Source organism: Panthera leo, chromosome C1, assembly GCF_018350215.1.
Source record: "Panthera leo isolate Ple1 chromosome C1, P.leo_Ple1_pat1.1, whole genome shotgun sequence".
Lineage (NCBI taxonomy): Eukaryota > Metazoa > Chordata > Mammalia > Carnivora > Felidae > Panthera > Panthera leo.
Genome location: NC_056686.1, coordinates 172,290,566 through 172,306,773, shown reverse-complemented (window position 1 = coordinate 172,306,773; position 16,208 = coordinate 172,290,566). Strand labels below are relative to the sequence as shown.

At 36.9% G+C, this 16,208-nt stretch overlaps 1 protein-coding gene across 4 annotated transcripts in view; it reads right to left on the bottom strand.

Moving 5' to 3' along the window:
• Positions 1–1,013: 1,013 nt before the first annotated feature.
• FSIP2 (fibrous sheath interacting protein 2) overlaps positions 1,014–16,208 on the bottom strand; it is a 99,448-nt gene continuing 84,253 nt past the window's right edge. For 3 of the 4 annotated variants that reach the window (XM_042949375.1, XM_042949378.1, XM_042949376.1), the window contains 4 exons: positions 15,535–15,581; positions 11,854–11,897; positions 8,336–8,405; positions 1,014–1,215 (listed from right to left, as the gene is read on the bottom strand). In XM_042949375.1, the coding sequence (XP_042805309.1) occupies positions 1,079–1,215; positions 8,336–8,405; positions 11,854–11,897; positions 15,535–15,581 (298 nt within the window). In that variant the 3' untranslated portion in view covers positions 1,014–1,078. Of the gene's footprint in view, positions 1,216–8,335; positions 8,406–11,853; positions 11,898–15,534; positions 15,582–16,208 lie in introns of those variants that run through there. The other variant, XM_042949379.1, reaches the window with a different exon arrangement.

Below are 16,208 nucleotides of genomic sequence, written 5' to 3'. Positions count from 1 at the left end.
ATATAATCACATCTTTTTCTCCAGAGCTCAATGTCATAACCTAACTTTATTAAAGGAAATTCAGTTTTATAAAATAAAATTTTCTCAGATGTTTCTACTTTAGTGCTGGCTACTGTCAAGAAAATTTTAGATAAAAGAGAAGATGTCACATTTTCTAAAAATTCATGAATTGGCATTAAGTTAGATAGTGATGATCACTGACACTCTTTGCTGTTTTGGATCTTTTAAACAAGATCCTTAGAATCTAGTGGCAAATATGCTACAAGGTAGCAAGTTAAATGATTTTGAAAAATTTATTTTATCACTCTACTAGCTATCCCTCTTGTTAAATTGTCATTTTTATGTTCCTACAAATAGAGCCTTTATTTATATTAATGAGAAAATATTAATATAAAGGATTTAATGCTTTGCTGACCAACAATTTACCTATTGATAGTATTTGACCCACAAAATACCTTTGTCTTTTCTGAAAAGTTTTTTTAAAGTTGTAAAAGTTATTTTATGCATACATAGATAAAATACTATGTATTTTACTAGTAATTAAATTACTGGTAACTAATTAATTACTTCTACATGGTGCTTTATTCATAGTTAGATATTTTTGCTTGGGAGGTATTTTATAAACTGATGATACTTTATCTGCAGGTGGGAAAAGCTGATTTCTTACATCTGGTATACTTTTATTTGAACATACAAATACACCTTTAATAGTGAACCATTCAGTTTCATAGCTGTGTTACAGAATTCACTTGAGTGTTACCTCAATTTGCTAATTATTTTGGTGAAAATACCCTCTAAAAATTTAACAGGAAACCTCCAAGGTCATTTCCAGGTACACTTTTAGTCGCTTCATATTTATGGCACACAGGTAATACTAACAGTGTGCCTCTTTTCATGCCAAATGTTTATCAAAAGCATTCATCAAACCTTTCTCTTATCCAAATTTCTATTGTACTTTCTTTGATCTTAAAATTCTGCTCAGTATTATAAAAATCATCTTCTAGGACAATATGTTATGCTTTAAAAATCACTTTATTTTCTAAGGGAAGTAAGCATAGTTCTATCAAGTATAAAAGCTTCAGGGCTCATCTTGGTCAGGTGGTGAGGAAGATTTGGAAATATTGGTGTTACTTCGAGAAAACACCTTTGAGAGAGCTGAAGATACCTTTGCCAACATTTTAGATCCTTGTTTGGAAATACTAGGCTTGGGAGTTTCTGTGGAAAAAGCAAAAAAGTAATATGAATATTTATTAGGCATTCTAATTGAGACAGTATTTATTAGGCATTCTAATTGAGACAGGTATACTATAGAATTGATGATTTAGAATTAAGAAAGTGATGTTTATAAAATACTTTATGGGATTTAAAAACATTTGCAAAGTTTCTTTTTTTTAAGTTTATTTATTTATTTTGAGAGACAGAGAGAGCAGGGGAGTGGCAGAGCCAGAGGGAGACAGAGAGAATCCCAAGCAGGCTCTGCACTTATCGTGCAGAGCTTGACATGGTGCTTGAACCCAGAAACCATGAGATCATGACCTGAGCTGAAGTCAAGAGTCAGATGCTTAACCAGCTGAGCCATCCAGGTGCCCCTCACAAAGGCTCTTCTAATTTGATCCTTCTAACACTCTTGTAAGGGAAATAGGAAGAGTGATAAGTCCATTTTTGGACACTGAATCTTGGCAAGGTCAAATACCTTGCCTAAGGTCATATGAGTAGAAAATGGATGTTCTGGGAATAGGGGCCAGCTTTTTGACTCTCATGGACCTACCGCGCTTTGATACTTCTCCAGTTAGGTGTACAAAGAATGTCTTTTTCTATCAGAACACTATTGGAAAAAGCCTGATGAGCTAAACTTAAAGTAACTTTCAACTTTACACAACGAGGGTATCTATTTCAGAGTACTCAAGTGAAAGCACAAGTGCATTAAAATTGTCATAATTTCTCACCTACTTTGGGTGAATTTTCAATTGGTTAACTTCAAGTGATTTTTTTTTTATCATGTGAGATAAGACTGTATAGATAATAAAAGAATTTTCATTTAGATTCATTTTTCTACATTCATTTTTCACATTTTCTACATTCTTCATATTTTAATTATCACAAAATTATTTTTTTTAATTAATTAATTAATTTATTTATTTATTTATTCTTTTTATTTTTTAATATATGAAATTTACTGTCAAATTGGTTTCCATACAATACCCAGTGCTCATCCCAAAAGGTGCCCTCCTCAATACCCATCACCCACCCTCCCCTCCCTCCCACCCCCCATCAACCCTCAGTTTGTTCTCAGTTTTTTAACAGTCTCTTATGCTTTGGCTCTCTCCCACTCTAACCTCTTTTTTTTTTTTTTCCTTCCCCTCCCCCATGGGTTTCTGTTACATTTCTCAGGATCCACATAAGAGTGAAACCATATGTTATCTGTCTTTCTCTGTGTGGCTTATTTCACTTAGCATCACACTCTCCAGTTCCATCCACGTTGCTACAAAAGGCCATATTTCATTTTTTCTCATTGCCACGTAGTATTCCATTGTGTATATAAACCACAATTTCTTTATCCATTCATCAGTTGATGGACATTTAGGCTCTTTCCATACTTTGGCTATTGTTGAGAGTGCTGCTATAAACATTGGGGTACAAGTGCCCCTATGCATCAGTACTCCTGTATCCCTTGGGTAAATTCCTAGCAGTGCTATTGCTGGGTCATAGGGTAGGTCTATTTTTAATTTTCTGAGGAACCTCCACACTGCTTTCCAGAGCGGCTGCACCAATTTGCATTCCCACCAACAGTGCAAGAGGGTTCCCGTTTCTCCACATTCTCTCCAGCATCTATAGTCTCCTGATTTGTTCATTTTGGCCACTCTGACTGGCGTGAGATGATAGCTGAGTGTGGTTTTGATTTGTATTTCCCTGATAAGGAGCGACGTTGAACATCTTTTCATGTGCCTGTTGGCCATCCGGATGTCTTCTTTAGAGAAGTGTCTATTCATGTTTTCTGCCCATTTCTTCACTGGGTTATTTGTTTTTCGGGTGTGGAGTTTGATGAGCTCTTTATAGATTTTGGATACTAGCCCTTTGTCCGATGTGTCATTTGCAAATATCTTTTCCCATTCCGTTGGTTGCCTTTTAGTTTTGTTGGTTGTTTCCTTTGCTGTGCAGAAGCTTTTTATCTTCATAAGGTCCCAGTAATTCACTTTTGCTTTTAATTCCCTTGCCTTTGGGGATGTGCCGAGTAAGAGATTGCTACGGCTGAGGTCAGAGAGGTCTTTTCCTGCTTTCTCCTCTAAGGTTTTGATGGTTTTCTGTCTCACATTCAGGTCCTTTATCCATTTTGAGTTTATTTTTTTGTGAATGGTGTGAGAAAGTGGTCTAGTTTCAACCTTCTGCATGTTGCTGTCCAGTTCTCCCAGCACCATTTGTTAAAGAGACTGTCTTTTTTCCATTGGATGTTCTTTCCTGCTTTGTCAAAGATGAGTTGGCCATACGTTTGTGGGTCTAGTTCTGGGGTTTCTATTCTATTCCATTGGTCTATGTGTCTGTTTTTATGCCAATACCATGCTGTCTTGATGATGACAGCTTTGTAGTAGAGGCTAAAGTCTGGGATTGTGATGCCTCCTGCTTTGGTCTTCTTCTTCAAAATTACTTTGGCTATTCGGGGCCTTTTGTGGTTCCATATGAATTTTAGGATTGCTTGTTGTAGTTTCGAGAAGAATGCTGGTGCAATTTTGATTGGGATTGCATTGAATGTGTAGATAGCTTTGGGTAGTATTGACATTTTGACAATATTTATTCTTCCAATCCATGAGCAGGGAATGTCTTTCCATTTCTTTATATCTTCTTCAATTACCTGCATAAGCTTTCTATAGTTTTCAGCATACAGATCTTTAACATCTTTGGTTAGATTTATTCCTAGGTATTTTATGCTTCTTGGTGCAATTGTGAATGGGATCAGTTTCTTTATTTGTCTTTCTGTTGCTTCATTGTTAGTGTATAAGAATGCAACTGATTTCTGTACATTGATTTTGTATCCTGCAACTTTGCTGAATTCATGTATCAGTTCTAGCAGACTTTTGGTGGAGTCTATCGGATTTTCCATGTATAATATCATGTCATCTGCAAAAAGCGAAAGATTGACTTCATCTTTGCCAATTTTGATGCCTTTGATTTCCTTTTGTTGTCTGATTGCTGATGCTAGAACTTCCAGCACTATGTTAAATAACAGCGGTGAGAGTGGGCATCCCTGTTGTGTTCCTGATCTCAGGGAAAAAGCTCTCAGTTTTTCCCCGTTGAGGATGATGTTAGCTGTGGGCTTTTCATAAATGGCTTTTATGATCTTTAAGTATGTTCCTTCTATCCCGACTTTCTCAAGGGTTTTTATTAAGAAAGGGTGCTGGATTTTGTCAAAGGCCTTTTCTGCATCGATTGACAGGATCATATGGTTCTTCTCTTTTTTTTTGTTAATGTGATGTATCACGTTGATCGATTTGCGAATGTTGAACCAGCCCTGCATCCCAGGAATGAATCCCACTTGATCATGGTGAATAATTCTTTTTATATGCTGTTGAATTCGATTTGCTAGTATCTTATTGAGAATTTTTGCATCCATATTCATCAGGGATATTGGCCTGTAGTTCTCTTTTTTTACTGGGTCTCTGTCTGGTTTAGGAATCAAAGTAATACTGGCTTCATAGAATGAGTCTGGAAGTTTTCCTTCCCTTTCTATTTCTTGGAACAGCTTGAGAAGGATAGGTATTATCTCTGCTTTAAACGTCTGGTAGAACTCCCCTGGGAAGCCATCTGGTCCTGGACTCTTATTTGTTGGGAGATTTTTGATAACCGACTCAATTTCTGCGCTGGTTATGGGTCTGTTCAAGCTTTCTATTTCCTCCTGATTGAGTTTTGGAAGAGTGTGGGTGTTTAGGAATTTGTCCATTTCTTCCAGGTTGTCCAATTTGTTGGCATATAATTTTTCATGGTATTCCCTGATAATTGTTTGTATCTCTGAGGGATTGGTTGTAATAATTCCATTTTCATTCATGATTTTATTTATTTGGGTCATCTCCCTTTTCTTTTTGAGAAGCCTGGCTACAGGTTTGTCAATTGTGTTTATTTTTTCAAAAAACCAACTCTTGGTTTTGTTGATCTGCTCTACAGTTTTTTTAGATTCTATATTGTTTATTTCTGCTCTGATCTTTATTATTTCTCTTCTTCTGCTGGGTTTAGGCTGCCTTTGCTGTTCTGCTTCTATTTCCTTTAGGTGTGCTGTTAGATTTTGTATTTGGGATTTTTCTTGTTTCTTGAGATAGGCCTGGATTGCAATGTATTTTCCTCTCAGGACTGCCTTTGCTGCATCCCAAAGCATTTGGATTGTTGTATTTTCATTTTCGTTTGTTTCCATATATTTTTTAATTTCCTCTCTAATTGCCTGGTTGACCCACTCATTCGTTAGTAGGGTGTTCTTTAACCTCCATGCTTTTGGAGGTTTTCCAGACTTTTTCCTGTGGTTGATTTCAAGCTTCATAGCATTGTGGTCTGAAAGTATGCATGGTATAATTTCAATTCTTGTAAACTTATGAAGGGCTGTTTTGTGATGCAGTATGTGATCTATCTTGGAGAATGTTCCATGTGCACTCGAGAAGAAAGTATATTCTGTTGCTTTGGGATGCAGAGTTCTAAATATATCTGTCAAGTCCATCTGATCCAATGTATCATTCAGGGCCCTTGTTTCTTTATTGACTGTGTGTCTAGATGATCTATCCATTTCTGTAAGTGGGGTGTTAAAGTCCCCTGCAATGACCACATTCTTATCAATAAGGTTGCTTATGTTTATGAGTAATTGTTTTATATATCTGGGGGCTCCGGTATTCGTCGCATAGACATTTATAATTGTTATCTCTTCCTGATGGATAGACCCTGTAATTATTATATAATGCCCTTCTTCATCTCTTGTTACAGCCTTTAATTTAAAGTCTAGTTTGTCTGATATAAGTATGGCTACTCCAGCTTTCTTTTGGCTTCCAGTAGCATGATAAATAGTTCTCCATCCCCTCACTCTCAATCTAAAGGTGTCCTCAGGTCTAAAATGAGTCTCTTGTAGACAGCAAATAGATGGGTCTTGTTTTTGTATCCATTCTGATAGCCTATGTCTTTTGGTTGGCGCATTTAATCCATTTACATTCAGTGTTATTATGGAAAGATACGGGTTTAGAGTCATTGAATTATCACAAAATTATAATTTTACTTATAAATATGTAAAGATAGAAATGAACATCTATGTACTTTTTTGAAACTTTTTGATAAGACATGAAAACACACATGACCAAATTTTCTTTTTTTAAATTAAAAAAAATAATGTTTAATGTTTATTAATTTTTAAGAGACAGAAAGACAGAGTGTGAGTGAGGAAGGGACAGAGACAGCAGGAGACACAGAATCCAAAGCAGGCTCCAGGTTCTGAGCTGTCAGCACAGGGGCCAGTGCAGGTCTCGACCTCAGGAACCATGAGATCACGACCTGAGCCAAAGTCAGATCCTTAACCGACTGAGCCACCTAGGCACCCCCATTTTCTTAATTCCATCATGTGCCAAAGTTCATGACTATACATCTTGTAGTTACCTAGATTTGTCTTTTCTAGCAAGATAATCTTCTATAGTTAAAGTTAAGATAGGCAACGGTAAATTTAACTAAAAATATAGAACAAAAAAGTATATTCAGGGTTTTTACTCTACCATTATTTTTTAAAATGACCTAAGAATTTAAAAGGAAAAAAACCCACAAAATTTGCAGCAGATAAGACACAAAAGCATAGATGAAAGAGAAAGATGTACTTTCTGAAAAAGTAAGATAAAATTTTACTGACATGATTGAGGCATTGTTGCAAGATTTCTGAAATTGTCATTGGAGGTACAAAATAATTTCTGTTCTTGAAACTTGTGGTCCTGTTAAAAATTCAGATCTCTGGGCACCATTACTCAGAGATGCTAACTTAGGCAGGCTAGAGAGGGTCCAGGAATCTACATTGTGAAAAAAGTACCCTGGGTGGTTCTAATGCAAAGCAGCTCCAGGAAACACACTTGGGACACTGCCTCAAATCCACATGCTTTATTAGATGACTGTATATTGTTCAAGACCAGAGGGTGCCTGGTATCCTAGCTTAATAAGCTACATGAGAAAGTCACGAACCCTGCGTTTATCTTGTTAGTAGTTCTTTCTGTAGCAAAACTATAGACTATCTTTGGTTATTACCCAATATGGGGCTTATTCTGGGATGCAATGGCAACAATATGAAACCACATTATGGAGGGAAGAAAGAGTGGAGGATCAAAGTCAGAAGATCTGTTTTTGAGCACTAAAAGCTTTGTATTTGTTGACTGTGTAACCTCAGATAGTTATTCCCTCCATTTTCTCTTTTTTAAACTAGGGCTTTATGATTCACAGAGACAGAATAGTATGGTGTAGGGGATGTAGACAAGTTTTGTTTGGTCCACAAAACATTTCAGAAGAACTCTGGATTATGTGTTAAACTTTAAAAGTCAGGAATTTTCACCTCTAACTTTTTTGAAAAATGCGAAGACTTCAATTGGAAGACCTGGCAACAAGCCAGTGTGTCAGTGATTGCTGAGTAGCAGCTCCCTCCCTTATTTTTTTTTTTTTAACGTTTATTTATTTTTGAGACAGAGAGAGACAGAGCATGAACAGGGGAGGGGCAGAGAGAGAGGGAGACACAGAACCCGAAACAGGCTCCAGGCTCTGAGCTGTCAGCACAGAGCCCCATGCGGGGCTCGAACTCACGGACCGTGAGATCATAACCTGAGCTGAAGTCGGGCGCTTAACCGACCAAGCCACCCAGGCGCCCCCCTCCTTTAGATGGGACATGCCATCTCCAGTGCACCACAGACCCTTGCTCAACCTACTGCTCTTGTTTATAACATTACCTGTATGGCTCCTGTGGGCATTTAACTGTATGAATTCTGGTTATATTGAACGGACTTAGGCTTTGAAGTTGGGCAGATATGTGTTTGAATCCCAGTTCTGCAGCTTATTAGCTGCAGGGTGACCTTGAATAATATACTCTTACTTTCTTCTTCGGTGACTCGCACCTCCCTCTTTAATAAAAAGGGGATATTTAATTCCTAATAAATGTTAGTTCTATTATTTGTAACTATGATTTGAGGTTAAAATAAAAGTACCACATAATAAGCTGCAAATTGTTATACACACAAACATACACATAGTAAGAATATTATTTCAATCTCATATTGATAATAGGCATCAATACTTCAAGGAAGGAGCCACTCATTCCAGGATGAATGCTAAAGCATAGTATATTTTGTACCTGAAATGACTTCTTTTGAGGAATGTACATTGCCAACAATATTCTTGTTTCCTTCAAAGATGGTGATAAACTGCCAAGACAAAGTAAAGTACTTATTTAATCTTTTATTGGATAGTACACACTAAGATACCTAGAAATCCCCAAAAGATGTAGTACAACCATTGTAGCACCTTACATCAATAATGTCTGTGCTCTGAAGTCTCAAAGAATTATCCACTGAGACAGGATCATAATTTTTGCCAATTATGGCACCTACGGTTGACCCTTGTCATAGATGTGGGCCTTGGATACCATTCAATGATGATCAAATGCTCAGCCATCTTAAGTCACAAAAAAAGCCAGCTCTGTCTGCCCCCTCCCTCTTTTGGGGGTATTGAAATAAGTAACAAATTATAAATTCTTTTTATGATATGAGAGATGATGTTAAGGGGTAAAATGGCTGTTCACTATGTAACTCCAGTTTCCTGTTATGGAAATCTTAGGTATTTTGGAGTCTGGAGCAATAAGCAGGCTATCTGGACCTAGTTGGGCATGGAACATGGCTCAGATACTAGCTTTACTCTGTAGGCCTATATCACCTCTTTGAACAGAGAAGCAGCAATTTTCTCAGAAAGGCATAAAATAGACTGGGATAGGTAATTGGGCTACCTTGTATATATTTTATAAAACTAGCTATTAAATAAGGAAATCAATGATGAGAATTTTTTTAAAAAGGCCTAAATTCATGAAGAAACATAAAATATGTTACATATAGATTATGTAAAAAACCACCAGGTATTATAGGAGTTTTATCATAGTTCTTCAAAGAGGACTTGAGGTAGCTTATCTATTAATGTATTTCAAAACAAATATATACCTGAGGAATAAAATGGAACCAAGACTATCTAAAACACTAATTCTCAGTGTTGGCAGCACAATAGTTACATGTGGAAATTTTTTAAAAAAATTTTTAAATGTTTTATTTATTTTTGAAAGAGAGTACAAGTGGGAGAGGGGCAAAGAGAGAGGGAGACACAGAATCTGTATTTGTCAGAGCAGAGTCTGACATGGATCTCGAACTCATGAACCGCGAGATCATAACCCAAGCTGAAGTTGGACGCTTAACCGACTGAGCTATCCAGGCATCCTGTGGAAATTCTTTTTTCTTAATATGAATCCCAAGGTCCCACACCTCCAATTGAATTGAAATCTCTCAGGGTGGGACAGATATTGATATCTCTTAAAAAATGCCCACATGTGTGAGACTGACTTCAGAATCCCTAATCTAAACACCGGCAAGGAGATGCTACCAAGTGTCTGAGATGAATAAATACACTTGTTATTTTAGGAACATCTATCTTTTCATAAGATTTATTCATAAGAGATTGCCATTTCTTCATGGAACACCATTATAACCACCACTTTAAGTTTTTGTCTGAAAATTCCAAAATTTTAGTTGCATCATACTTGGTATCTCTTGTCTTCTCCCTTAAAAGTTGTAGACATTGTCTTATTTCTTTGTATGTTAAGTAATTTTGAATTCTATCTTGAGCATTTTAAACAACTTATGAATTTCTAAGAACTGTTAGAGTACTCTGGAGATGGTTTAGTTTTTTATCTGTTTGCTTAAGTAGGTAATTAACCCACTTAGATTTAGACCACACATCCTACCCTTCTATAGCTGTTTCCAATGTAAATTCAGTTTCCAAAGCCTTGGCAGTATATATACGTAGCATCCCTGTGTGTGCACCACTATTAAAGCTATAGTTCAAGTTCTCAAAGCCTTTTGTTTATGTAAATTCAGGCCAGTTGCATACATGAACAACACAGGAGAGACATACAGATTTGTAGGGGATCCATTCTGACGATATTCTGTGACTTTTTTTTTTCCGTATCCCTAACTCTCAATAGTCTCCTTTCTGGTTCTATGGCTAGAATGCTGTGGCTACCCATTCTGTGTGCTGTCTCACACATCCCACGATTGCATTTATGTCTAGAGTAAAGTGGCAAAAAGAAGCAGAGAAAAAAAAGCAGATTTCCTTTTAATCTTCTTCAGGTTACTGGAGACCTTGTCCTAATTCTTCTGGTCAGAGGGAAGGATTTTTCTCTCACAGAGTTTTAAGTGCCTCAAGCCTCTGCAGCCATTGCCATGTAGCTTCGTGTCTGAAACTTGCCTTGAGGCAGAGCCAAGAGATGGGAAAAGTGGGAAAGAAGTGAGATTCTTCTACTTCCCAGTCCACAGGAATATCTTAATTCTGGTGAGAGAGCAATGATTTCTCCTGGGGATTTATTCTGCCCATTCTTTCCATGCAATTCCAGGATTTGAATTGCTCTAGGTCTAAAGTAGGAGATAAGGGGGTACAAAACCAGGAAAACTCATAATGAAATTGGTGATTCTTTGAGTTTTTATTTGTCCCCTCAAACTCCTGCTATTATTTATTTTCCAGAATCCTCAGTTGTTGTCCAGAGTTTTTAGTTGTAATCAGAGATAGAGGTGGCATAGAATGTGCTTAGTCCACCTTACTTTGAATTGGATTGGGTATAACAACTTCAACTATAGTTTTACCATGGAAAAAGCTGCAAGTTATGGGAAGGGCAAAAAGCCAAAAAAGGGTCAGGATTAGCAAGGAATTTAGCCTGACACAAGGAATAGTCTGTCATGAGGTCATCAGTCTACAGATTCTGTCTCCCTGTTATTTCCATATGATTTTACTTGGAAAATAATGGCCTAAGTAAGCCCGAGGTTGTCAGATAGATGTTTATATTCATAAATGAGGATTAGGTTGAGTAAGAAACTTCCCAGCATCTTCAGGGTTTGGCATTAGTATGACGAAGATGACTCTGATGATAAGGGACTGGGTAATTGATGGATTCCATGTGCATGGTGTAGGGGAAATTCAGAAGTGGGGTTAAATTGAGCCAAGAAACAAAGTGATAAAAACAAAAGAAGATCTGTAGCTTTGGCTCTCATTGGAAACTTTTAAAAAGAATTAGGAGGAAAATTTTTCCTGAGTTCATAGTGGAGAGTAGCTGAACCTCTTGGAAAGCTGCCTTTAAACAATCAGTCCTTAGGAATACAGAAAAATAGATGGAGTCAGCGCTCATTTCCTGCAAGCCAGTCTCCTCCATTTTTGAAAGCTTCTATTCCCTCCCTGCCTCCACCAAGTTCCTCACTTGGGTCTACCTGCCTTAGACAGGGCCAAGTGACTCCCTGTACGGTTTTCTCCAGTGTCAGTAGTAACACAGTTAAAGAGTGGAAGTCCATTTAGGTTCTAGGGAGGAATAGTGGGTTACTCTGTGCACGTAAGCAAGGAATAACTTACCTGTAAAGTGAAAATTTTGATTAAGGGATTTCTTCAGTTCCATGGATAGTTCTTAGCCAGAGGGAAAGATCTGAGCAGGAAGAAATACTGAATAGGGGTAGGTTTCCTGATGTTCCACAAACTGTACCACCCCAAGCCCTGATGTGGCCTTGAAAACTGGGCTATATTCAACTGGACTCCATGTATGCTAATTAGAGTTTATTGAAAAATATTTACCTTCACATTGTCTGAATTCTCTGGCTTTTGCTCCTGAGAATTTCCTGTTGGGAAGGGGAAAAAGAAAAGGAAAAAATAGTATTTTTTTTTCTTTTTTTAGGCATGAACAGTATTGAGACAAACCTGGTCTTATTATTTTTCACCAGAAAGTTCTAGAATTTAGTTAGGTAGAAGAAATTATTATCACTTTCACTGTACAGACATTGGGAACACAACTGAAATAGGTAAGATCTCTAGAGTTCTGGGGCATGTCCTAGACTTTCCTTTAGGAATTATAAGATGAAATATGATTTAGTAGGAGAGGCCAACTCTGTTACTTAATAGCCACATGTTTATCCATAAGTACTCAATTTCTGCAGGCTTATTTGTTTACATGTAAAATAAGAGATTACCTTATAGATGATTCCTAGGGGCCTTCCAGCTCTAACACTCTTTGATTCTACATAGCTAATTAAAAGCAGATTATTGGAACAAAGAAGAAGATGCTGGTCTTATGAAATACTTTGAGTGAGAACCAGGAGAATTTTGAGGCAATACCAAGAGGAAATCTGGAGAAGTTGCTACAGAATCAAAAGTTGCCTAAATTCCAGGGGAAGTTAGTATGCCTGTAAAACAAATTTAAACTAAGGGAGTTAGAAATTAAGAGAAAAGTTTTGGGGCTCCTGGGTGGCTCAGTCGGTTAAGAGTCTGACTTTGACCCAGGTCATGATCTCACAGTTTGTGAGTTCAAGCCCTGTGTTGGGCTTTGTGCTGACAGCTCAGAGCCTGGAGCCTGCTTTGGGTTCTGTGTCTCCCCTCTCTCTGCTCCTCCCCAGCTCGTGCTCTGTCTCTCTGTCTCTCTCAAAAATAAATAAACATTAAAAACAAAGAGAGAGAAATTATTAGAAAAGTTTCACAAAAACCAACCACTAGGGAGGCAGAAAATCTGAGTTTGAGTTTTAGCTTTACTTCTTAGAGTGAAGAACATTGGCAAATTGAATCTAACTTATTTGACTGTTTCCTAATTATGTAGAATGTGATTGAGATTCTCCCCTGCCTGTCTGGCAACAGGACTCAATGAGATATCTTATATATAAGAATTTTGCATTTTATAGACATGTCATCATCAAGGGCCAAGACAAGTGGTCATTCTCTGAGTTATCCTTTGGACAAATGTAGGTTTTGGGGGGGTAGAGAAGTAGCAGTAAAACTTCAAATAACTCAAATATGACAGGGATTCATTATGGCACTTATCTGACAATACTGGTAAAAATTTATTGTTGTTTGATGATTTTTCTAAAAGTACCTGGCTCTATATTGCACATAATTGAGCTGACTTTTGCTTTTAAATGACTGAGGGTATTGGGTTTACTTCTAGGCCTATCATTCCAAACATAGGTTTTAAGTTTCTAGGCTAAATGGCTGTCAACTTCCCAGCATATACTAGGAGTTTGTTTTGATGAAAAGTCATAGAAAAATTCCTGATAGTTGAGGATCTCAGATGTTCAGAGTTAACTTATTTTATTGTATACCTATATGAAACAAAGAATATAAATTTCCAGCTCTGACCTCTCTGTTAAACTCCATCTTAAAAATCCTGTTTCTTATGTGACACCTCAACTTGAACATCTAATGGGTAAATCAATCTCAACATAACCAAAACAAAATTCTTGTGCCTTTCATTAGTTATTCCCATCGTCTCTCTTATTTTACTAAATGGTCCTCCTACTATAAGCCTATTTTAGGTTCTTGGGAACAGTGGGAACTTACATTCTAGAAGGAGATAGTGACAAAAACAACAACTAACAGTCTATCGGAAAGTTATAAGTGCCAGTGAGAAAAATCAGGCAAGAAGTGGAAGAGTTAGTGCCATGGTGAGAATGAGGGTACAATTTCAGAGTATGGTAAAAGAAGATCTCACTGAGAAGATGAAACTTGAGCAAAGACCTCAAGGTGAGGGGTAAGCAAGGGAGATGTAGGGGGAAGAGCACGACACAAGGATCAGAAAGAGCAAAGGCCTGAATGCCTGGAATGTTTAAGGTCAGTGAGGCTGGGGCAGAGAGCTGAAAAGAGAAACAGAGGAGGAAGTTAGAGAAGTAAAAGGGGGTGGAGTGATATCCAGATGATGTAAGATTTTACAAGCCATTGTAATTTCTTTTGCTTTTGTCCCAGATGAGATGGGAAATACTTATAAATATCTGGAATCATCTTGTTCATGTCCTTACCCTTTGATGCCCACTCAAGTATAAATTCTATGAGATTAAGGACTTTGTCAGTTTTGTTCACATATAGGATCCTAGAGCACAAAGGAGATGCTTAGTAAATATTTGAATGAATGAATAAATAAAAGATTGAATTGGGCAGCTAAAATATTGCAGAAGGATATAAGAATTAAGCATGATCATTGCAAAAAAAAAATGGGAAAAAACACCCACAATACATTTATGGTGAGGAGATTTAGGATCCAGAATTGACTCTGCCTTTGACTCAAAGTAACCTTGGCAAAATTGTTTCCTCACCCTGAGCTTGAGTTTCCTCATGTAAACATGATGGGGGTTGTTATGAATAGTTTCTCTAGCAGCCTATGATTCCATAATACATGTGTGATTAGTGATTATTGTGACATCTTCTGATTATGGTATGTTCATGGAATTCTGGCATATTTATTGCTATTCTATGAATCATCTTAATGAAAATAATTTCACTTCGAAGATAAGAAACTATGTTTTTAAAGTAACTCCTTGAGTGGTGTTGTGTGTTTGGAATAGCCAGGGTAAACCTGTGGTTTGAGGTTTTTTGTTTGTTTGTTTAAGTTTATTTATTTTGAGACAAGGAGAGAGAACACAAGCAGAGGAGGGGCAGAGACAGAGACAGGAATCAGAATCCCAAGCAGGTTTCCTGCTATCAGTGTAGAGCCTGAGATACAGCTTGATCTCACGAACTGTGAGGTCATGAGCTACGCTGAAACCAAGTATCAGATGCTAAACAACTGAGCCATCCAGGCACCCCACTGTGGTTTGAATTTTAAGGCCGCTTTGTGTTAAACATGACACTCTACTTCTTGTACCTATGAACACTCTTAGAACCACATTGATCCTCTGAGGTTTCACCAAAAAGTTCTCACAAATGTTCGAAGGAGTAGGTATCACTCCTTAGAGTAAAATAAAAATAGAGATTTCTTTTTTTCAAGTGAAGTCCATACTAGTCAGATATTAATGTGAGCAAATATATTTAGCTCTAAAAGGCCCCTCCCCTTTCTTGTACATTATGGTAGGACTAAGTACAAAGGAAGGGTAAGAAATCGCTAAATGCTAGTATAATGGGTTCCAACTCAAGTAAAAACTATTGTATGGTGCAACCTTATTTTATGAATATTTTTCACAGGAGCATGGTAACTGAATTCATAATATCACACCATTTTCTTGATCAAAATCATTAATAAAATCTTAACAGTAATTCAGAAAAGGCAAACTAGTTGGCTCATTTTAACACCTGAGTGATGTAGTAATGGATTATTTTCCTCCAAAATAGATAAATTTGCAGGAAAAAAATATCAATCTCAGGTTTGGTAACTAAAAAAAATCATCAAAGCAGTAAACAAGGCAGTAAACAAACAATAAGTAATTAGTAAAAAGTTTATCAAAGCAGTAAAGCAGTCTTCTTTTGAATGCTTTCTAATTTAAGAAAAATAATAAATCCAACCTTCTAATATTTTGGCACTTGTATCTGAGGAAAAATCTTCAGTCTCACTAAAACAAAAGAAAAAGAACATTTCATTTTCTGTGCATTTAATGAATGAAGAAATTACTGGTTAAGCAAAAGAACAACCTGTCAGTTATTCTTCATATGGATGTAAACCTGGAGTAATTTATCACCTAATTTCCAAATCAAATGAAAATGATTTCTAAATTAACTTTTTTTCCACTTTTAAAACTTTGGTTAAATACACATAACAAACTTTTCCACCATAACCATTTTTAAGCGTACAGTTCTGTGCTTAAGTCCATTCACATTGTTGTGCAACCATTGCCACCATCTATTCTCCAGAACATTTTCATCTTCCCCAAAACTGACACTCTTCTACCCATTAAACATTTAATAGTGCATTATCCTCTCTCTCTATTCTCAGGAACTGCTGTTTTACTTTCTGCCTCTATGATTTGACTACCTGAGGTATCTCATATAAGTGGAATCATGTAATATCAGCCCTTTTGTGACTGACATGTCACTTAGCATAATGCCTTCAAGGTTCATATGTGTGTAGCATGTGTCAGAATTTCATTTTTAAGCCTTACTTACATCCTACTGAATGCATATACCACATTTTGCCTAACCATTCATTTATCGGTGACTCTTGGGTTGCTTCCATGATTTGG